Genomic DNA, 22464 nt, shown 5'->3' on the forward strand with positions numbered 1-22464 from the left:
TTGACCATATCTATTGATTTTTTGCTTTTATCATTTATATGGTATAGTTTGTAGATTCTGTAAATTAAAAAAAATTGTTGTAGGTTCTGTAAATAGTTGTATTTGTACTAGTATTGTGTAAGTTTTTCCACATAAAACTACATATCTTTACTATATGCAAAAAAGAATTCAATTATATTCCCTTAATAGAAATAAATTATTTCTAAATTTAACTAAATGGATCATCAAGATATACATAGAAGCGTGAGATGCGGCAGTCTGTTGGCATGTTTGTTGCTAATATCTAAGTAACCATTTACGTGTGAGACTAAAGCAGAACACGGTTTTCTTCCATACAAATAGAAACCTTAATTCCCTCATTTCTGTGAACTCTGGAATTTTCTCCTAAGTTTGATAATTAAAGATTGTAGTTTTGGGAAACAGTAACGTAAAATTGAGTGAATTGTGAGTTAGTACTCTATATGTTCAATTATTCCTTTGTTATTATTTCAATGTCTCCCTCTAACATTTTCCATCTTCTTCTTTTTAATCAATATCTATCTGTTCCTTCCTGAGTAAAATATTGGAGGAATTCCCCACTTTTGATTAATTACTCAGTTTGTATCTTATTTTTCTCCTAGAGAAGGGGGAACTTAAAAGACTCCAATCATTAAGGATATGTCAGGCAATGAGCAAAATCAAGATATTCATCAGCAACAGCTCAAAGGAAAGAAACTTTCTTGCGAGACGTTAAAACGATATGACTCCTTAGACTTGGAATCCAGCAAGGTCCCCGAGGCCAAAAAGGTCATAACTTAGCCAAAATATGAGAATTTTATGTTTTTGTTTTGTTTCACACTAGTGCTGGAAAGTTCCATAATGGGAGGATAAAAAACTTCCTATCAAATGACTCCATTTTTCGGCTAGTACTCGAGATTTCTTATTTATTAAGGAGGCACACCGCAACTTTTGGTGGTGGAATTTCATGTCGTTTTGATATTTGACGTGATATATATATATATATATATAGCTTAGATTTTTTTTTTTTAATCAGGCGTTAGAATGGTCAGTGATACTGAATTTGGCGTTTCAAAGCATAGGGGTAGTGTATGGAGATATTGGAACGTCACCATTGTACGTGTTTTCATCCATTTTCCCTAATGGTGTAAAATACGACGAAGATATACTTGGTGCACTCTCTCTTATCTTGTACACAATCACCTTGATTCCTGTCATCAAGTATGTCTTCATTGTTCTCCAAGCTAATGACAACGGAGATGGTAACTTAATTTCACCTCTTCTTTTAGAGAAAATGACAAAAAATGTCCCTCGTCTTTGGTCGTAAATTCAAAGTAATCTCTTAAGTATCACATGAGCAATTTTAGTCCTTTAAGTTTGTCAAAATTGAGCACCTTTTATCTGTTATTTACCAAATTCTGATTGTTAAATTTAACTGCAGTAGACACAAAAGATAATGAAACTTGCACCTCAAAAAGTTGCATTTTAAGTAAATAAAAAATAACATAAATTGCAAAAACTATACTTTCAAATATGAGTTCTCATTAAATAATTTCTATTTTCACAATTTCTGTTAGATTTAATAATCACAATTTGGTAAATATCTTACGGGACCAAAAGTGCTCATTCTTGGCAAACTTAAAGAACCAAAACTGCCCAAGTAATATTTAAGGAACTACTTTGAACCTACTACCAAAAATAAGGGACGTTTTTTTTTCATTTTCTCCTTTTACCACAAACTTTCATGATTAATTTATAAGAAAAATAAATTATACTTTTTATTGCAGGAGGTACATTTGCTTTATATTCATTGATATGTCGATATTCTAAGGTGGGATTAATTCCAAGTCAACAACCAGAAGACAAAGATGTGTCGACTTTTAAACTTGATTTGCCAGATAGACGCACACGTCGAGCTTCAAAGCTTAAGTCAAAGCTGGAAAGCAGCAATTTTGTAAAGTTCTTCATGCTATTTGCCACAATGCTTGGTACTTCCATGGTTATTGGGGATGGCGTCCTCACTCCTTGCATTTCAGGCACGTAAAACATATTTGCCCAATCAGGTTATTAACATATCGTAAAAATTTATCTGTATCCGATGTTTACACCAACCCAACAAATACATGAAGCCTTAATATATAGGATACGTTTAAACACCACACAGAAAATTGTGCTAGCAAGCTCCTATTCCTAGAATTGGTGAACATTTTTTTGTCAAAATTGTGACTATCTATTTTCAATCATATATACTATTTCTTTTGGTCAGTTTTATGGCATGAGACTTAGATAAGAGGAACATAAACAGAGAGGTTATACTGTTTGGACACTTTTCATGTCCAGCGTTTTTTATAAATAGTACTAGTAGCACTTTTTCCGTTAAACATTTTCTTTTAACTAAATTATTTTCAAACACTACCTACATGAGAAAATAATGTCTGATTCACCCTAAAAGTAAGATGCTTTAAATGTCATATTATGAACTTGGTCATTATTTTAGAAGGAAAAGGAAGTACACAAATCATTTTAGTAACAGATAAAAAATGGTCAGTTTTGATGCTAATTATATGAGTTTATAATACTAATGTGAATTTTTCATGTAATTTGGTCAGTTTTGTCTGCTGTTGGAGGACTCAAAGAAGCAGCTCCCTCGGTCCTGACTGAAGGTAGCTTATTGCATCCTTTTTGTTTTTTTTTCATAAAATTTCCCGTTGCTTTTCCACTTAAAGTAACATGCCTAAAATGATACTCGTGAATTTCTGTTTACTTTGTACAATGATCAAGAGATAATTTTTAAATAGAACAACTTTTTTTTTTCCTTTCTAGAAAGCAATCAAAATAATAGTTTGAATAATGAAAAACAAATTGAAATAATCATTGTTATCATTGGATGCAGGAAGACTTGTTTGGATAGCAGTAGCCATTTTGATATTTTTGTTCATGTTTCAAAGATTTGGAACTGAAAAGGTTGGCTACACTTTTGCACCTGTACTTTGTGTGTGGTTCCTTTTCATTGCTGGTATTGGCATCTACAACTTCGCGAAGTACGATCCAACTGTTATCAGGGCACTTAATCCTAAATACATCATAGACTACTTCAAGAGAAACAAAAAGAACGCTTGGATTTCTCTTGGCGGGGTCGTTATGTGCATAACCGGTATTCATTTCTTTGCAACAACCTTTAACAGTACTGAAAAGAGAAAAAGGAACAGAAAATTAAGCAATTTTCTGCTCCAATAGTTTTTTTTACTAGGTGTCAAAGATTGATTAATGAGCTATTGCAGGAGGTGAAGCACTATTTGCAGATGTTGGTCATTTTAGTGTTCGATCTATACAGATAAGTATGTGCTGTGTGACATATCCGGCTCTCATATTAGCATATCTAGGTCAGGCTGCCTTTTTAAGGAAGCACAGTTATGATGTTTCTGATACTTTCTACAAGTCCTTACCTCGTAAGTATAACATTTATTCCTGAGTTTAATTTCTATGCAATGCCAGTTTAGATTCTCATGTTCTTTTTTCTGTTTTACAAGTGCAGATAGTTTATATTGGCCAGTATTTGCAGTGGCAGTGTTAGCGGCCATTATTGCAAGTCAAGCCTTAATTTCTGGGACGTTTGCTATAATCCAGCAATCCCTGGCATTAGGATGCTTTCCTCGTGTTAAAATTGTGCATACATCTAAAAAACATCATGGACAAATTTACATTCCTGAAATCAATAACCTTCTCATGTTGGCTTGTGTTATTGTCACTCTTGCATTCAGGACTACTGAAAAGCTTAGCAATGCTTATGGTAAGGATTTCTTACATGCGTATATATGACTTAAATTCTTCTTAGTGATAATGTGAAGCAGATGTCTAACACGTAACAAAACTATTTGCTTGCAGGAATAGCGGTGGTATTTGTGATGACACTAACATCATGCTTCCTCGTTCTAGTTATGATCATGATATGGAAAACTCACATTCTTTTTGTAATCGTCTATGTTCTAATCATTGGTTTGTTTGAGCTTTTATTGCTAAGCTCAGTCCTGTACAAGTTCACTCAAGGGGGTTACCTTCCACTGGCGTTCGCAATGTTCCTAATGTTTATCATGTACGTATGGAACTATGTGTACCGAAAGAAGTACCACTTCGAGCTAGAACACAAGATCTCTCCCTTAAAAGTTAAAGAAACAGTGGACAAAACAAATTACCATCGATTACCTGGACTTGCAATTTTCTACTCTGAACTTGTTCATGGAATTCCACCAATCTTCAAGCATTACGTGGAGAATGTGCCCGCATTACACTCTGTCCTCGTGTTTGTTTCGGTTAAATCAATTCCAATAAGCAAAGTTCCGGTAGAAGAAAGGTTCCTTTTCCGGAAGGTGAAGCCTTGTGATCTCTACGTGTTTCGATGTGTGGTGAGATACGGATACAATGATGTGCGCAACGAGGAAGAGCCCTTCGAGAGATTATTGGTGGAAAGACTGAAAACTTTTATACGGGATGATTGTATCTTTTCGATTAATGCAGCAAAGAGTAACAGAGTATCATCAGAACAGAGCAATATGGAATTGGAAAATGATTGTGACATACAAGAGGATGCTATGGAGAGAGATATAGAAGTGGTGGATAGAGCTTATAGTCTTGGGGTTGTTCATTTTGTTGGGGAACAAGATGTGATTGCAAGCAATGGGTCTAATATTGCAAAGAGATTTGTGATTGATTGTGCTTTCAATTTCTTGAAGAGGAATTTGAGGCAAAGTAGCAAAGTTTTTGACATACCTCACAAACGTATGTTGAAAGTTGGAATGATATATGAGCTTTAGCATGCTCTGACTTTGAAATTAAGAAGTTAATTAGTTTTATTAGTTCAAATTTAGTTGAATTAAGGAGATAACGGCGAAGCATCCAGCATATGTGCTACCCTCAATCTCCATCCGTCCAAAGGTCTTGGACTACAAAATTTCTTGTTTTTTTGTTTTAATCTTTTTTTTTTTTTGTGTGTGTGTTTAAATTTTAGTATAATTTGAGAGAGCGTAACAATGTAGAGAGAGAATTAGTATATATATATATTGTGTGTATTATTTTACCGCTGGAGAACCAACATATTTTACTTTGTATTATGACTATTGTCTGTCTTAAATACTATGTATGTTGTTGTTTTACTTTGTATTGTCTATGTCTAAAACATTTGCCACTTTTAGTATGATAGATTATTTCTTCAACAAAAGATTGAGTTCCGGATCTGGGTAAAAACTATTTAGCTTCACCGGGTTTTGGCAAAAATGATATTTTAGGAAATTAAGTGAAAGTTGAGTGATTTAAGGGTTAGAAAATAAATTTGATGAGTTTACTATTGAATGAACTTTAGTGTAATTAATTAACCCCGAGACAAAATCCAATGAAAAGTATCCACTAAAACCATGTAGCTGCGTGAATTCATCAAGTTTTAATGAAGAAGAAATGGCAAGGGAATTGAGAGAGTTGTGCTTACCTCCAAGACTTGAAGTCAGTTATCAGCTTCATCCTCATTATTTCATTTTGTGCAGCACATAGGCACATAGCCCTGAATTAAAAACCTAGACAATCTAGCCAAATGTGAAACCAGCATACAGAATAAGAAGGTTAATTGTTCAAGATCGTATTGCACCAACCTAAGAAGTTGTTTAGAAGATACAATGATCACCAATACAGAGATTAATTTCCAAATACTTTACTTGTAAGAAAACCACTACTATTATTTTCTTAAAATTAAAACAATAGTAAAAAGAATTTGAAAATCGAGCATACGTATCAATTAAGTACCAAGCTAGAAGATTATTGTGTATTTTTGACATATCTTAAGGACCAAAAAATCTTCCAGGGAGAAAAACTATGGAATTCCTTTGTGGTTCATCTCTCTCCTTTTCTTCAATGTTGTTGCCAGCAGCAGCCTTATTTTGATTAGTTTTTTCTCCCTCTAATTCTCTAAACCTATGCAAATACCTCTTCAAAGGCTCAACATAATCATCAAATCCTAAACTTCCCATAGCCCAACAAATATCATCTCCATTCAATGTCTTGCGTTTCTCCCTGTGACACTTATCCGATGCCTCTCCGGTAACAAAGCTAATGAACTCAAGATACACATTCTTGCATTGTTTCTTTGGCTTCTTTTGAAATCTTGGCGTTTTGAGGGAGAATTTGCTTCATAATTCGCCCCACATTAGCTATTGGCAACAACCTATCTTACTCCTTAATCCCTCCTTCTTCGCTTGACTTGGGGCCCTCTATATCTAATATGTTGATGCTATCAATCACTTTGGGAAACCTAAAAACTCGATCCTCTCAAACATAGACACGTTTGCCTTTCGTTCTGCTTATTATTTGCCTCGTTATTGTAAGCACAAGTTCGTCTGTATTGCGCTAATTTGGTTAAAAGTTTATAATATAGCGTGATATCGTTAAAGATTTTACGATATATAAAAGTATCCACTATTAGTGTGGAGACAGAATGACGGACAAATTTGTATAGGTGGTACAAAGTTAGGTCATATTTTATTATAGGGAGTACTTACATAATTAACAAATTAAGTATGCTAAAAGAGGGTTCTTTTGAAAGAAATTTAGCAACGTTATATCGGTAGCCTTTATTTAAAAGTACTTGCTTTAGTGAATTATGGATCAAAACGTCCCCTCTCCTCTCCCTTCCTACTTGGTTAATGTTTAATCTTCGTACAAGCTTTAGTAACCATATGTCTTAAACTATGCTTGAAATGTTGAAATTCGTGGATTAGTATATAAAACGCACCTGTGCTTGTCCCATAAAGTGTACCACCAGACAACACCTAAAAAGATCCGTTTGAACATATGTATGAGTCCTGTTGTTGGATGACCTAGCTACTACCTAGTAGGTCCTAATAGTAGATAATGTTAATCCAGTCTTCTGCAAAAATCGTTTAATTTAACATTGTCAATGAATGAAGTGCAAAATTGTCGATAATATTGTCCATTCCCCAAACCCGGGGACACTACATACTAGGATATGGAAATGGATTTTTTGCTTTGTTTCGGCAGGTGAGGTCACATGAATAACATGAATATATATTAGTATTATAGGAGCCTCCAAGTTGCTTTATTAATTGTTGAAATCACCTATATTAGTCAGACCTTTTTATCTTTTTGGTCCCTTGCAGAAGTAATAAGGTACATATCTGCATAGGTTAAAGCTAGCTAAGTTGGTGTGAATGAGAAATGGAGGGAAAAAGATAATGGAAGGAAAATGAAGTTCAAAGCAAAGTTCCTTTGAAAAGGAGCTTTGTATCACATTGGTGGTAGAAAGGGAAAGTCATGTGCTTATATTAGAAAACACTTCTTCTAGCTCTTAAAGGGTTGAGAAGAGGGGCTCCCCTCGCGTTGTCGTCGTCGCTCGGCTTCAGATTCGGTTAAATGATCTGATTGATTGATAATCTTTTTGGACCAAATTTATTTAAATTCAATCTTCATTTTCTGAAATTATTTTGTTTATTTCCGCAGTAAAATATTAATTAGTAATTAATTAAATTTTGGCGGAATAAAATTAAAACTTCCCAACGTTCTTATTTTTTTCGGAAAAGGCATGGCCTCTCCGAACAGCCACCAAGCCTATTTTGAACAGGCATGTTCGATGCTATATAAACTGAGGCAATGCCTCAATTTTCGACTACTGAAAAATTTTCCTTGCATTGCAAATTCTGCATTCTTTTTCCAGAAAAAAAAAACTATCGAGTCTTAGTGTGTTTCGTTGCCAAATTTGAGTTCGTCGAAGTCGTAGGCGTTTGAGGTATCGCCACTCCTGCGACAGGTATATCCGTTTTATCCTGGGAGGAAATAATCCGTAACCTCGGGTACAGTGAGGGGGTTAAATTCCTTATGGACACACAGTGAATTCTGTGGTCTCGGATATTTCTTAATTGTTTCACACAGTTTCTGTTTTCGTTTTTCTTTTCCTTACTGGTTCCAGTTTCTGGTTCTGCTTTCCTACAGTTCTGAACACGGGCGAATAACAGCATATATATTAGCCATCATTCTAATTCCTTGTCTCCTATTATGAATCTAGCCCAACAATGCAATCGCCAACCATCCTTGCTTGCTGGAAAGAGAGACCGTTGAACATATAACCAGGGGCGGACCCATTTGTAAAGTTTGGGTGCTCCGGCACCCATTAAACTTAATCACGGAGTGTATAATTGTATAGAAAATATAAAGGAAACAGATATAAGTAGTTAATAGAGCACCCCCGAACTCAAAATTCCTGGGTCCAGCACCCCCGAACTCAAAATTAACCTGATTTATATTTTAGATTTAAAATCAAATAATAATATTTTTTATGAAGTAGCTTATTAACCTGATTTATGCTTTTATTTTGTTCCTTCCAGCACAATGGGCAGTACCTCAGGGGATTAATTTTCTCCTTTCAAAACTATGTCCTTTATTTGCTCTTTCACGAGTTAGCTAAATAATGAGAAAAGGGTTTATGTTTTTGCCATGACGTATCCTCCGTACCTTTTACTCTTTGTTTTGATTTTGTTTACTTTCCTTGAGGTTCAGCCCTTTTCCGGATCTGTCTAAACACATAATGCTTTCTATATTGGGTTGTCTTTTTTTTTTCTTTTTTTTTTTTCCTTATGTCCCTAATTCAAGAAATTGTAAACAGATCCAATCCTAAATCTAGGCTGAAGTGATGGATTTGGCTCGCAAGTCGGGTCATGATTTGCACAAAAAGGATATTTCAATACTACTTTTAGATTTTGATCTCGTAAAAGAAAAATGTGTCAAAATAATCTTTTTGTCATAACCAGAGCAAATTTTGGCGGTTTGCTAAGATTTTTTATGTAATTTAGGCAAAACTTATCTTAACAACAAGTTAGGGTGATTGTTAGAAATTTTCGCCAAATCCAAACGAATCGCAATGAGCTTTTTGGTGTTAATTTGTGGCTGAAATTCTGGCGATCCGTCAGGATTTAATTTCAAAACCTTGACCATCACTGTAACTTGTTGTGTAAAAATTCATAACACGTTTTTTCTTCAGAATTGATCCAAATCAACTCTAAATGAGCCCATCCTGCTAATACTAGTCCCAACAATTTTCAATTATTAATTCAACTCAAACCTTCAAAAATCAATAGACCCACTTTGTTTTCTTCAATAATCAAGCTTAATAAAATCCAACATTAATATTTTTCATATTTTTTCAACCAAAACAATAAAAAGTAACCACAAATAAGTAATAGGTATTCAATTTTCTAAAGCATAGATAAAGATGATAAAGAAAGAGGAATGAGGAGGAGGAGGAGAATTTTGGCGAAAATCTACAATTGATAAAATTCTGTTAATAGGGACAAAAATGAAATGAACATCCTCTGAAAGGACACCAAGCATAAATCGCACAAGAACTAGGAGCTTCAGGAGAGAGTTAACAATCACCAGGGTGGCTACATACTTGATTTTAAGGTGAAAGAACTGAAAGTATTTCAGTAAATAGAGTTTTGTGGAGAAATCAATATTGGGACACAATTAATTAGTATGGTTTAAGCTTTTCAATGAAATAATCACACTATTAAACATGATATCAAAGTACACCAGGTATCATGGTTTTATATCTCATTGCTATACATAATTTAAAAAAAAAAAATAATAATAAAAAAAAAAATATATATATATATATACACACACACACTCACAAGTGCTTGGCCATAAAAAAGATTAGGCCAATAAAAATAAATAAGCAGCAAGAATTTTGGAACTAATCAGGCTTTAATGCTTATCATCGTAGAATTAGTTCCCCCAAAAGATTATTGATGAACCGAAAATTTAAGAAGAAATAAAAGAGTAGGATGAGGGATCGGAAGCCCCCTAAATTGAGGGATTCAGTCGTTCACTCAAAAGAAAAAAGATTATAAATCATAATTTACTATAAATTTGTTCAACATTAACGTTTTGTACAGGATGGTAGTTCACATAATCACATCTATGTTGGAATTTTATCATATCGATTGATCAAGACAATATTGTTAGTCACCAATAATAAACATAAATCAACATCCAATACAAAAATTAAAATATCCTACTTAAATCATGTAGCGTCTGTTCAAGTTGAATGTAATTAGACAAGTCTCAATAGATAGATAGCTGTACTAAATGAAGATGACATGGCAGCTAAAGGAATTTGTGCTTACCTCCATGAGTCTTGGACTGAGCTTGAAGTAATTACTTGATACAATGGTCTAAACGAAAGTTAAAGGATGTACTTGTATTCTGAGACATGGTCATATCCTCCTTTTGTAATTTTTAGTAATCAATGCGAGTACCCAATCGGAGATTGAATGTTAAATAATAATAATAAAAAAATTGCATTCCTAGCTCGATCAAGAAACATGACCAACTAGCCAAGTGTGAAACCAACGTCCATGAATCAGACAGAAGGTTATTACTTGTTCAAAACAATATTCCACAGCCATAAAAATTAGATGATACCATAATCACTAACAGAGAATATTTTCACAACTAGAATAAAAACTTTCTAAGAATAAAAATAAGGAGTTGAGAAAATCCAAGCTTAATCAAGATCCAAGCTTAATCAAGTACCAAGCTAGAAAGTTATTGTCATTGGATAAATCTTAAGGACCATAAAAACTTCCCTGGAAATTTCGATGTTCATAGTTCTGCCTTTCTTCTATGTTCTGGCCAACAGTAGCCTTATTTTGATTAACCTTTTCTCCTTCTAATTCTCTATACCTATGCAAATACCTCTTCAAAGGCACAACATAATCATCAAATCCTAAACTTCCCATAGCCCAACAAATATCATCTCCATTCAATGTCTTGCGCTTCTCCTTTTGGCACTTATCCGATGCTTCTCCAGTTACAAAGCTAATGAACTCAGATACACATTCTTGCATTGTTTCTTTTCCCTCTTTCGAAATCTTGGCGTTTTGAGGAAGAATTTGCTTCATAAGTCTGCCCACATTAGCTATTGGCAATAACCTATCTTGCTCCTTAATCCCTCCTTCTTCACTTGAGTTCATTGAACCTAATATACTGTTGATGTTATCAACCATTTTGGGAAACCCTAGGATTCAATCCCCTCAAACACAGACACGTTTGCTTTTCACTCTGCGTATTATTTGTCTCTTTATTATAAGCACAAGTTCGTCTATTTTACGCTAACTTGTGATTAAAAATTTATAATATAACAAGGTATTGCTGAAAATTCTACGATATATAAAAGTATTATGCAGAGAGAGAATGACAGATAAATTTGTATAGGTGATACAAAGTTAGGTTTGTTATAGGAGTACATAGTATTAGCCTTTATTAAAAGCACTTTGCTTTAATCAATTATGAATCAAAATCAAATGGTCCCCTCCCCTTCCCTCTCCCTTCCTACTTGTTAATGTTTAATCCTATCCACTAGTTGAAATTTGAATAGAGAAAAAACACTAGTTGAAAGTTGAATAGAGAAAAAACACTAGTTGAAAGTTAAACCCTAAGATTGTTGGATGGTGACCCACTAATTAGTATAGGTCTTTGCATAGATAGTGTTAATCCAGTCTTTTGCGAATATTTTTTAACGTTGTTAAATTAAGTGCGAATTTGTCACTTTCCCCTCCACAAACTCTGGGATACTACATACGAGGATATTAATCTTGATTTATTTCAGAAGGTAAACAATATAAATTAGTGGAAACGTACGATAAAGTTAATGTATGTGGCAGGCAAGGTTGTATAAATTAATGAAAATAGGACACCAATTATTGGTCCAGAATAAGTTAATTACAGGTAAGGAATCAAACTGTACCCGTCGTTGTGAAAATGACTTGTTTCCAAATTGGATGATACTGGAAAGCACAGCCTAGAATTATATATAGAGCCCGTTTGGATTGACTTATAAGTTAGTTTATAAGCTGTTTTCAGCTTTTTTGAGTGTTTGGCTGGTCAGCTTAAAGTCATTTTATGCTTAAAATAAGCTCAAAAAAATAATTGGACCCATTTGACTTAGTTTATCTAAAGCAGCTTATAAACTGAAAACAGCTTATAAGCTAAAAAAAATAAGTTGGACTACCCCAACTTATTTTTTTCAGCTTATAAGCTGCAAACAGCTTTAAGCTATAAGCCAATCCAAACGGGCTCATAGTCAGTAGTGTAGTTTAATATTAGGAGCCCGTTTGGATGGGCTTATAAGTTGGTCAAACCAACTTATAAGCCCTTTTTAGCTTATTGTGGTGTTTGGGTATCAACTTAAAATGCCAAATTTAAGTCAGAAAGTTCTTAAAGTCACCCAAAAATGAAAAGTTGGAAATCCTAATTTTTTTTTTGGATGGCTTAAAGCCAGTTTCGTTGACCATGAAAATTATTTTTATATCCCTTATATTTTATTTTAATTCCCAAAATGCCCTCACAGCTAAAGCCCTAAAATTCACCCTCATTTTTTCATCAACAACGCAGCCTCCACATCTCTGTTCATCATCATCTACAACAACGCATCATCATCATCCACGATCTCTGTTCCTAAAAAAGCTTCATCTGATTACTTTGCTTGGATTGCTAAACAGATTTTCAATCTTGGTGACTATTTGAGTAAGTTTTTTTAGCACCCTTTTTGGTTTTTGTTAGTTCTTGATTGATGGGTCTCGTCAAATCTGTATGGAACTTCTATTATTTGATACTCTAATTAACTTTTCCTAATGTTGCTGAGTTTTTGAGCAGTTTTAGGGAGAGAGATAGCCGGATGATTTTTTTTTTTTTTTGGATAAAGATTGCTCCTTTTTTGGATTATTATGATTGGTGGAGCTGAATCTGCTTCTGATATTTTTTTTATTTTTTTTTAAATCAAGATTACTCCTTTTTGAATTATTATGATTGGTAGAGTTAATCTGCTTGTGCATTTTGAGGAGATAGACTTGTTAATAAAACTTATAATCTTGGCTATTAATAAAACCTGGAGCTACTAGACATCATCTAAATAGTGACCAATTATCAAGGTTTAGGAAAGACGTCAGAAGATTTAGGAGTCGGACATCAACCTAGTTAGTTTTTTGTTCTGACATCCCCTGCGAAATGAAATTAGCACTCATCATTATCCTATGTTTTAAGCAATTGCTTTTAGACTTTCTTGTGATCAATGATGATTTAAAGGGAGAGACACTTATCATTTTTCAGTGGATAGAGGTGCAAGTGAGTGGTCCCTAGACTTAATTGTTAAGTTGACCATATTATGCCTCCATATCATACTGAATGTCATATCCTCCAACTAAAGTAGAATAATTACCACTTAATATTGTAAGTGATATTGAATGTTATTTGTTCCCATTTTGATTCTATATGCCACTTTGCGGTTTATTTGCTCCCTTTTTTCAGTAGCATATACCATGAGTGAACTAGTAATTTTCATTCCGCTATTATGCTTATAGCTGGTGAATTGACTCCTTGACAGATGACTCTTTATGCCTTAAATAATCAGCATGATGATGACTATTCCAAGTAAAATGTCATTATGATCATGTTATATCCAATCTGTTATTGCAATGGATTACTTGAAGAGTTGCTGCCTATATTTTCATAATGCACCAGTAGACAGCAACTGTGTTTTGTTTCCAACATAGGAGAGCTTTTATGTAATTTTTTCTGATTGAGGCATTTAATAATGATAAACTAAATTCTGTTGGCACCATCATTTTGTGGTTTCCTTGTTGTGCAAGTTCCAATCTAATATACACTTTGCATGTTAGTGATGAAGGTATTGCTGCATTTCTTCCATCGTATGCAGGTTCAACTGGAGTGGTTCCAGAAATGAATGGACCAAAAACTAATAGCTGGCAGATTTTAAGATGTCACCATCCGTTTTTCAGTCTTGTGTCAACCCACCATGCTGAGCACTTTAGATGTTGTAGTTGCTATTAGCTTAAGGTCTTTCAATTATGGTGATGTGTTTTATTTTTATTTCTGAGTTTGGAACTTGACTGCTGAAACTTATTGTTATCTTCTTTCTGAGGTGGACTTAAAATTATAAAACATGTCAGAATTTCGATATTACAAATGCACTTGTGATGATCACTGTGTTTCCCTTGTCTCTTATTTAAATGATTCCTCATGTCAAAACTTGCTGGTTCTAGCCTCTTCTGAAGCTTCTGGCTGCTGCTGCGGCTGCGGCTGCGGCTTCCACTTCTTCTTTTGATGTTGCAGAGTTCATGAACGTTTATTTTGAGAAAATGGACTGATTGCGTTGCTATGGTTAAATGTTTTTATTGTTTTTGTTGTACGTGTAAACTTTATGTATTGTTAATGTTGTGTTGACGTTGTGGTTGTATCCTTAGACCTTATGGTTATTGTTGTTGTGTTGGCTTTAATGAATGTGGAAACTTTATGTATTGCTGTGGTTGTTTTTCTTTGATGGAATAGTAATTTGAGATTTGCAATGTGATTTTCCGAAGATAGATATGAGTGCATTGAAATGATGGAGTTTCTAAAAAATCTTGAAATTGGGTTGTTGTAAAAACTTTCATTCTTTACTAATTTGAGTCATTTCCATTTACATTCTTCTTGTAGAAATGTAGTAGAGCGCACATTTGGCGTTTGGAAAGCAAGATGGTCTATTTTGAGAGACATGCCATACTATCACATTGACACACAAAGGGACATCGTGCTTGCTACTATGGCCATTCACAATTATATTAGAAAGAAATGCAATGTGGATGATGCATTCCAAACAGCCGAGAATGAGAGCTATATTCCATTGGTTGATTCTAATGATATTGGCACAACTTCAAGAGCTAACAATGTAGATGTCGAAGATGTAGGAGAACAAAATGATGTCTATTGGATGGGGTTTCGTGATATGATTGCTAGTGACATTTGTAATGCTTGATGCTTGTATTATATGAATATTTTCCACTTCTTGTATTTATAGTGTAGTGTTTTCGGTTGTATTAGCACTTTTATTTTGTGTCAAATTCTCCATCTTTGACACCCGTGCTTTATTAGATGCTAGTTATGTTGTGCATAGGCTTTAGTCAATAGTAGAGTAATATGGTTAAATAGTATGACAACCTTAGTCATTTGTTGAAAATTTTGCAGATTAATGATGGTTGCCATTTATAACGTGTTAAATTCACTAATAGTTTTTTTAAAAAAAAATACACTGCTATAAATTTTTTAAAGACTATACACGAGGACATTTTTATAAATGAACATTTTTTATAATTAGTTCTACAGAATTGCCTTCACAAGAATTTATAAATGAACATCTTTTAAATCAACTTATTATGGTGTTAACAGCTTTAAGGGCATTTCAGTCACTTTGACATAAAATAAGTGCTTAACAGGACTTATTTACCAAACACATCAACAACTTATTTTCAGCATAAGTACTTTTATCCAAACACTCAACTGCTTATTTATAAAAATAACTTTCAGCACTTAAAAGTTCTAAAAGCACTTCATACATAAAAGTCACTTTTTTTAAGCCCATCCAAACGGGCTCTAGGTCGTGTTTCTTTTACTTTAACAGGTGTATTTTTGATTTTGCTAGCCAACCGAATAACCATACATTGTCTTCTAAAGTATTACTCCTGACTCAAGGAAAAAACGTATAATAAACAAGTTATTAATTGAAACAGGTATTGTTCCATATTGCACAAACCTAAATTATTACTCCTGACTCAAGGAAACAACGTGTAATAAACAAGATTATTGTGTATTTTTGACATATCTTAAGGACCAAAAAATCTTCCAGGGAGAAAAACTATGGAATTCCTTTGTGGTTCATCTCTCTCCTTTTCTTCAATGTTGTTGCCTGCAGCAGCCTTATTTTGTTTAGCTTTTTCTCCTTCTAATTCTCTAAACCTATGCAAATACCTCTTCAAAGGCACAACATAATCATCAAATCCTAAACTTCCCATAGGCCAACAAATATCATCTCCATTCAATGTCTTGCGCTTCTCCTTGTGACACTTATCCGATGCCTCTCTGGTAACAAAGCTAATGAACTCAGATACACATTTGCATTGTTTCTTTTGCTTCTTTTGAAATCTTGGCATTTTGAGGGAGAATTTGCTTCATAAGTCGTCCCACATTAGCTATTGGCAACAGGCTATCTTACACCTTAATCCCTCCTTCTTCACTTGAATTAGGGCCCTCTCTATCTAAGATGTCGATTTTATCAACCATTTTGGGAAACCTTAATACTCGTCCGTCTCGAACACAGACACGTTTGCCTTTCGTTCTGCTATTATTTGCCTCTTTATTGTAAGTACAAGTTCGTCTATATTACGCTAACTTGGTTAAAAATTTATAATATAGCATAAAATCGTCAAAGATTTTATGATATATAGAAGTATCCAGTATTAGTGCGGATACAGAATGACATGCAAATTTGTATAGGTAGAATAAAGTTAGGTCATGTTTTGTTATAGGAATTACTTATATAATTAAAAAGGATGCTAAAAGAGGGTTCTTTTGAAAGAAATTTAGCAACATTATATTGATAGCCTTTATATAAAAGCACTTGCTTTATGAATTATGGAGAGTTAATTCCCTAAAAAGTCATCCATGTTTTGACAATTGTCTCCTAACATCACCTTTGTTTTTTTAGGACTAGAATATCACTCAGTTATCATCATTTTCCTCAAAAAATACTAAACATTACATAACCTCCTTCTCTCCTCATTGGCATGCCATGCCACATTAAAATTTTATTTTTTAATAATAAACTTATGAAATACTTTCAAAGACCTCCCTCCAAGTTTGTCTTTATAACACTTAGTTCCCTTTACACTAGCCTCCCTTATTTTAATTCTTTTATAACCAAACTAATTTTAAATACGTACTAAAAATTATTTATGTTCCTAATATACAATAGCTTCTCATTGATTGTAAGATTTTTCCTAATTTATAACTATCTAATTTTATAAGTAAAATGCTGGAATTTTTTTGTTGTGCTTGAAAATTTTAATCTCAAACACTAAAATATGAAATTCAACAACTGTGATATGAAAATTGATTCAAAAAGCTTGGGCTTCATATTGCTTCATTGATTATTTTTAAAGTCTCACGTTGTATATATAGTTTCCAACCCTTTTTTTAGATGTAATTATGCCCCTTCTATCAAAAAAATTAGTTTAAAACATGTTGCAGTTATACAGCTATAAGAATTTAAAAAATGGATTATTCATCTCACCCTCTAAATAGTAAAAGCGAGGTGTGCTCATTTTAGCCTAAATATTGTTATTAATAACATGATTTTAAGAACAAAGAGAAATATTACCTTAAACCTAGAATTTAGGATTTGTCATAGTGATATTACATTAACACTAGAATTTAGGATTTCTTATTTAGATATAAGATAGTTTTAAATTTTTAGCCTTACTATTAATATAATACCCAACAATTTTAGGGGAGAGAACGTTATGAAATATTGTTCCCATAATGAAGTTATAAAAGGGTAAATTTGGAATATGTAGATTTTTTATTATTTAAACAAGTTTGGTTAAAAAAATCGAAATAAGGGAGGTTAGTGTAAACATCCCAAACCACAAGGGAACTAAGTGTTATCAAGACAAACTTGGAGAGAGGTCTTTGAAATTAATCCATAAATTTATTATTAAAAAAAATAAAAATTAATGTGACATGGCATGCCAACTAGGAGAGAAGAAAGGTTTTGTAATGTTTAGTATTTTTTGAGGAAAGTTGTGATAGTTGAGTGATATTCTAGTAATAAAAGAAATAAAAGTGATATTAGGAGGCAATTATCAAAACATGAATGACGCTTTAGAGAATTAACTCAATTATGGATCAAACGGTCCCCTCCCCTCTCCCTTCTTACTTGTTAGTGTTTAAACTTCGTACAAGCTTTAGTAACCATATGTCTTAAACTATGCTTGAAATGTTAGAAATTTGTGGACTAACTATATATATAATGCACCTGTGCTTGTACCATAAAGTTTACTACCAGACAACACATAAAAAGATCCGTTTAAACATATATATGAATCCTGTTGTTGGATGACCTAGCTACTACCTAGTAGGTCCTTGTAGGAGATAATGTTAATCCTGTCTTTTGCAAAAATCATTTAATTTAACGTTGTCAATAATGAAGTTCAAAATTGTCGATAATATTGTCCAGTCCAAAACCCGGGGACACTACATACGAGGATATGGAAATGTATTTTTTGCTTTGTTTCGGCAGGTCACTTGAATAACATGAGTAATATATTATTATAGGAGCTTCCAAGTGGCTTAATTAATTGTTGAAATCACCTATTATTAGTTATATCTTTGTATCCTTTTGGTCCCTTTCAGAAGTAATAAGGTATCTGCCTGCATATATATTAGCCTTCGTTCTAATTCCTTGTCTCCTATTATGAATCTAGTTCTAGCCCAAGAATGCAATCACCAACCACCATTGCTTACAGGAAAGAGAGACCGTTATATATGTAACTTATATACATTGACGATTTTGCACTATCAGATCGCTTAGCTTTTACCCGTTGGAGCAAGTAACCTGATCTATTTTCCAGATTCAAAATCAAACTATTTTTTATGAAGTTGCTTATTAGCCTTATTTATGCTTTTATTTTGTTCCTTCCAACACAATGGGCAGTACCTCATGGGATTAGTTTAATTTCTCCTTTCAAAACTATGTCCACTATTTGCTCTTTCATGAATCCTTTCTCTAGCTAAATAATGATAAAAAGGGCTTATGTTTTCGCCGTGATCCTCCATACCTTTTACTCTTTGTTTTGATTCTATTTACTTACCTTGAGGTTTGACCCATTTCCGGATCCGTATAATTACGGAATGCTTTCTACATCGGGTTATCCTTTTTTCCCCCTTATGTCCCTAGTTCAAGAAATTGTAAAGAGATCTAAGCTTAGATCAAGGTTTAAGTGATGGATTTGGCTCTCAAGTCGGGTGATTTGCACAAAAAGTGTCTTCCAATATTACCTTCAGATTTTGACCTCGTAAAAGAAAAATGTGTCACAATAACCTTTTAGTCACACTTGGAGCAAAATTTTGGCCGTATATTAGGTAAAATTTGTCTTAACAACAAGTTATGGTGATCGTTAAAATTTTTGGTCAAATATAAATGAATCGCCATGAACTTTTCAACATTTATGGCTGAAATTCTATCAATTCGTCGGTAGTTGTGGTCAAAATCCTAACGATCACTATAACTTGTTGTAAAAATTCACCAACATGTTATTTTCTTTAGAATTGATCTGGTTCAACTCTAAATGAGTCCAACTGTGATATCCATCCTTCTAATACCAGCCCCAACAATTTCCAATTATTAAGTTCAACTCATACCGTCAAAAATCAATAGATCCACTTTGTTTTGTTCAATAATCCAGCTCAATAAAATCCAACAATGATATTTTTCATATTTCTTCAACCAAAATAATAAAAAATAACCACAAATAAGTAATAGGTATTCAACTTTCTAAAGCACGTAGGAAGATGATAAAGAAAGATGAAAGAGGAGAAGGAGAAGAAATTCTGGCAAAAATCTAAACTTGATACAATGAACATCCTTTGAAGAAACACCAAGTGTAACTCACACAAGATGTAGGAACTTCAGGAGAGAGTTAACAATCGCCAGAGTGATTACATACTTGATTTTAAGATTAAAGAACTAAAAGTATTTCAGTAAATAGAATTTTGCGGAGAAATTGATATTGGGACACAATTAATTAGTATGGTTTAAGCTTTTCAATGAAATAATCACACTATCCAACATGATATCGAAGTAGAAAGATATCATGGCTTTATATCTTATTGCTATACAGTATTTTCTTTTAACAAAAAAAACAAGTGCTTAGCCATAAAAAAAGATTAGGCCAATAAAAATAAATAAGCAGTAAGAATTTTGGAACTAATCATGCTTTAATGCTTATCATCGCAGAATTAGTTCCCCGAAAAGATTATTGATGTCAGGCATCCAATCAATTAGACACAACCAAAAACTTAAGAAGAAATGAAAGAGTAGGTTGAGGGATCTCAAGCCCCTAAATTGAGGGATTCACTCGTTCGTTTTAAGGCAAAAAGATAATAAATCATAATTTATGATCAATTTGTTCAACATTAATGTTTTGTACAAGATGATATTTCACATAGTCACATCTAAATTAGATTTTTATCATATCAATCAAAATGTTAGTCGCCAATAAAACATAAAGCAAATTCCAATACAAAAATTTAAAATATCCCACTTAAATCATGTAGCATCTGGTCAAGTTGAATGTAATTAGACAAGGCACAATAGATAGATAGCTGTACTAAATGAAGATGACATGGCAAGTAAAGTGCTTACCTCCATGAGTCTTGGACTGAGCTTGAAGTAATTGCTTCATACAATGGTCTAAAAACGAAAGTTAAAGGGTATGCTTGGGTGTGCTTGTATTCTGAGACATGGTAATATCCTCCTTTTGTAATTTTTTGTAATCAATGCAAGTACCCAATCGGAGATTGAATGTAAAAAAGAAAAAGAAAAAAAAGTGTATTCCTAGCTCAATCAAGAACCATGACCAACTAGCCAAGTGTGAAACCAACGTACATGAATCAGAAGGTTATTACTTGTTCAAAACAATATCCACAACCATAAAAATACAATAATCACTAACAGAGAATATTTTTACATACTATAAATCTAGAATAATTCTTATTACAAGTAAAAACTTTTTCTAAGAATAAAGATTAGGAGTTGAGAAAATCCAAGCTTAATCAAGTTCCGAGCTAGAAAATTATTGTCATTTGACAAATCTTAAGGACCATAAAAACTTCCCTGGAAATTTCGATGTTCATTGTTCTGACTTTCTTCAATGTTCTTGCCAACAGTAGCCTTCTTTTGATTAGCTTTTTCTGCTTCTAATTCTCTAAACCTATGCAAATATATCTTTAAAGGCACAACATAATCATCAAATCCAAAACTTCCCATAGCCCAACAAATATCATTTCCATTCAATGTCTTGCGCTTCTCCTTGTGACATCTATCCGATGCTTCTCCAGTAACAAAGCTAATGAACTGACATACACATTCTTGCATTGTTTCTTTTCCCTCTTTGGAAATCTTGGCGTTTTGAGGAAGAATTTGCTTCATAAGTCTCCCCACATTAGCTATTGGCAATAACCTATCTTGCTCCTTAATCCCTCCTTCCTCAGTTGAGTTAATTGACCCTAATTTATTGTTGATGTTATCAACCATTTTGGGAAACCTAGAAACTCGATCCCCTCAAACACAGACACGTTTGCTTTTCACTCTGCTTATTATTTGTCTCTTTATTATATGCACAAGTTCGTTGTATTAGCCTTTTTATTATATGCACAAGTTCGTCTGTATTATGCTAACTTATAATTAAAAATTTATAATGTAGTGTGATATAGTTAAAGATTCTAAAATATATAAAACTATCCAATACTGATGTGGAGACAGATGACAGACAAATTTGTATAGGTGGCATAAAGTTAGGTCATATTTTGTTATAGGAGTATATATCATTAGCCTTTATTAAAAGCACTTTGCTGTAATCAATTAAGAATCAAAATCAAATGGTCCCCTCCCCTCTACCTTCCAACGTGTTAATGTTTAATCCTATCCACTAGTTGGAAGTTGAATAGATTGTTGGATGGTCACCTACTAATTAGAATAGGTCTTTGCAATAGATAGTGTTAATCCATTGATTTATTTCAGCAGGTAAACAATATAAATTAGTGGAAGTTGATGGATGAGTTCAAGAGGATGAGTTCACCTTAGATTTTTTTTTTTTTTTTCATTTAGTAGGGGTCGGTCTCACAACTTTGAGGCATTAAAGGTAGCACTTAACCAGTGCTACATTCAGTCCAGTTTGACACTGTGTTCCTTCATTTAATATTAGATATATCTTAAAGATTATATACATAATATATCGAGTTTATTTCGGTGACTATGTGTTCACGTGACCCATTTTTTATGAATGGATTTGCCCCCGTGTATGTGGCAGGCAAGGTTGTATAAATTAATGAAAATAGGACACTAATTATTGGTCCAGAATTAAGTTAATTACGGGTAAGGAATCAAACTGTACCCGTCGTTGTGAAAATGACTTGTTTCCAAATTGGGTGTTACCGGAAAGCTGCTAGAAGCCTAGAATTTAGTCAATAGTGTGGTTTATTAATTAGGTCCTGTTTCTTTTACTTTAACAGATGTATTTTTGGTTTTGCTAGCCAACTAAAGGTGTTAACCGGTTGGAACCGGAACCGGTTATGGAACCGGTTAGGAAACCGGCCGGTTCCGGTTCCAAAACCGGAACCGCCTAACCGGTTCCGGTTTACCGGTTTTAAACCTCAAACCGGAACCGGTCCGGTTTGGAGTGATTAAAATCTATTTTTTTTTTGTTTTTTGTATTATATATATATATATATTATAGTATTTATTTGTATATTGTAGCTATATTTTCATATGTTATACAACTTTATAATTAAAGTTTAAAT

At 33.4% G+C, this 22464-nt stretch overlaps 4 protein-coding genes and 1 long non-coding RNA gene across 5 annotated transcripts; 2 read left to right on the forward strand and 3 right to left on the reverse strand.

The window, feature by feature from the left end:
- The first annotated feature begins 351 nt into the window (after positions 1-351).
- LOC132610997 (potassium transporter 5-like) lies at positions 352-5162 on the forward strand. Its single transcript, XM_060325405.1, has 8 exons — positions 352-786; positions 1034-1259; positions 1785-2033; positions 2607-2660; positions 2891-3151; positions 3279-3446; positions 3533-3787; positions 3883-5162. The coding sequence occupies exons 1-8, from the start codon at positions 658-660 to the stop codon at positions 4806-4808; spliced, it is 2268 nt and encodes a 755-aa protein (XP_060181388.1). The 5' UTR covers positions 352-657; the 3' UTR covers positions 4809-5162.
- Positions 5163-10364: 5202 nt separating this feature from the next.
- On the reverse strand, positions 10365-11246 carry LOC132610996 (nuclear transcription factor Y subunit B-5-like). The gene has a single exon (XM_060325404.1). The coding sequence runs from the start codon at positions 11058-11060 to the stop codon at positions 10620-10622; it is 441 nt and encodes a 146-aa protein (XP_060181387.1). The 5' UTR covers positions 11061-11246; the 3' UTR covers positions 10365-10619.
- A 975-nt stretch (positions 11247-12221) lies between these two features.
- Positions 12222-14930, forward strand: LOC132610998 (uncharacterized). Its single transcript, XR_009571402.1, has 2 exons — positions 12222-12579; positions 14548-14930. It is a non-coding gene; the product is annotated as an uncharacterized LOC132610998 (long non-coding RNA).
- Positions 14931-15710: 780 nt separating this feature from the next.
- Positions 15711-16037, reverse strand: LOC132611712 (nuclear transcription factor Y subunit B-5-like). The gene has a single exon (XM_060326096.1). The coding sequence runs from the start codon at positions 16035-16037 to the stop codon at positions 15711-15713; it is 327 nt and encodes a 108-aa protein (XP_060182079.1).
- Positions 16038-20529: 4492 nt separating this feature from the next.
- On the reverse strand, positions 20530-21276 carry LOC132610432 (nuclear transcription factor Y subunit B-5-like). Its single transcript, XM_060324727.1, has one exon. It carries the CDS (start codon positions 21197-21199, stop codon positions 20759-20761), a length of 441 nt encoding a protein of 146 aa, XP_060180710.1. The 5' UTR covers positions 21200-21276; the 3' UTR covers positions 20530-20758.
- Between the last annotated feature and the right edge of the window lie 1188 nt (positions 21277-22464).

The sequence above is a fragment of the Lycium barbarum genome, chromosome 9 (genome assembly GCF_019175385.1).
Source record: "Lycium barbarum isolate Lr01 chromosome 9, ASM1917538v2, whole genome shotgun sequence".
NCBI classification, from domain to species: domain Eukaryota; kingdom Viridiplantae; phylum Streptophyta; class Magnoliopsida; order Solanales; family Solanaceae; genus Lycium; species Lycium barbarum.

Excerpts from the sequence above, each read along its gene's own strand:
- LOC132610997 (XM_060325405.1), top strand. The coding sequence starts at position 658 with ATGTCAGGCAATGAGCAAAATCAAGATATTCATCAGCAACAGCTCAAA. Across the intron at positions 1,260-1,784 it reads AGCTAATGACAACGGAGATG|GAGGTACATTTGCTTTATAT; the intron begins GTAACTTAATTT and ends TTTTTATTGCAG. Across the intron at positions 3,447-3,532 it reads TTTCTACAAGTCCTTACCTC|ATAGTTTATATTGGCCAGTA; the intron begins GTAAGTATAACA and ends TTACAAGTGCAG.
- LOC132610996 (XM_060325404.1), bottom strand. The coding sequence starts at position 11,060 with ATGGTTGATAACATCAACAGTATATTAGGTTCAATGAACTCAAGTGAA.
- LOC132611712 (XM_060326096.1), bottom strand. The coding sequence starts at position 16,037 with ATGCCAAGATTTCAAAAGAAGCAAAAGAAACAATGCAAATGTGTATCT.
- LOC132610432 (XM_060324727.1), bottom strand. The coding sequence starts at position 21,199 with ATGGTTGATAACATCAACAATAAATTAGGGTCAATTAACTCAACTGAG.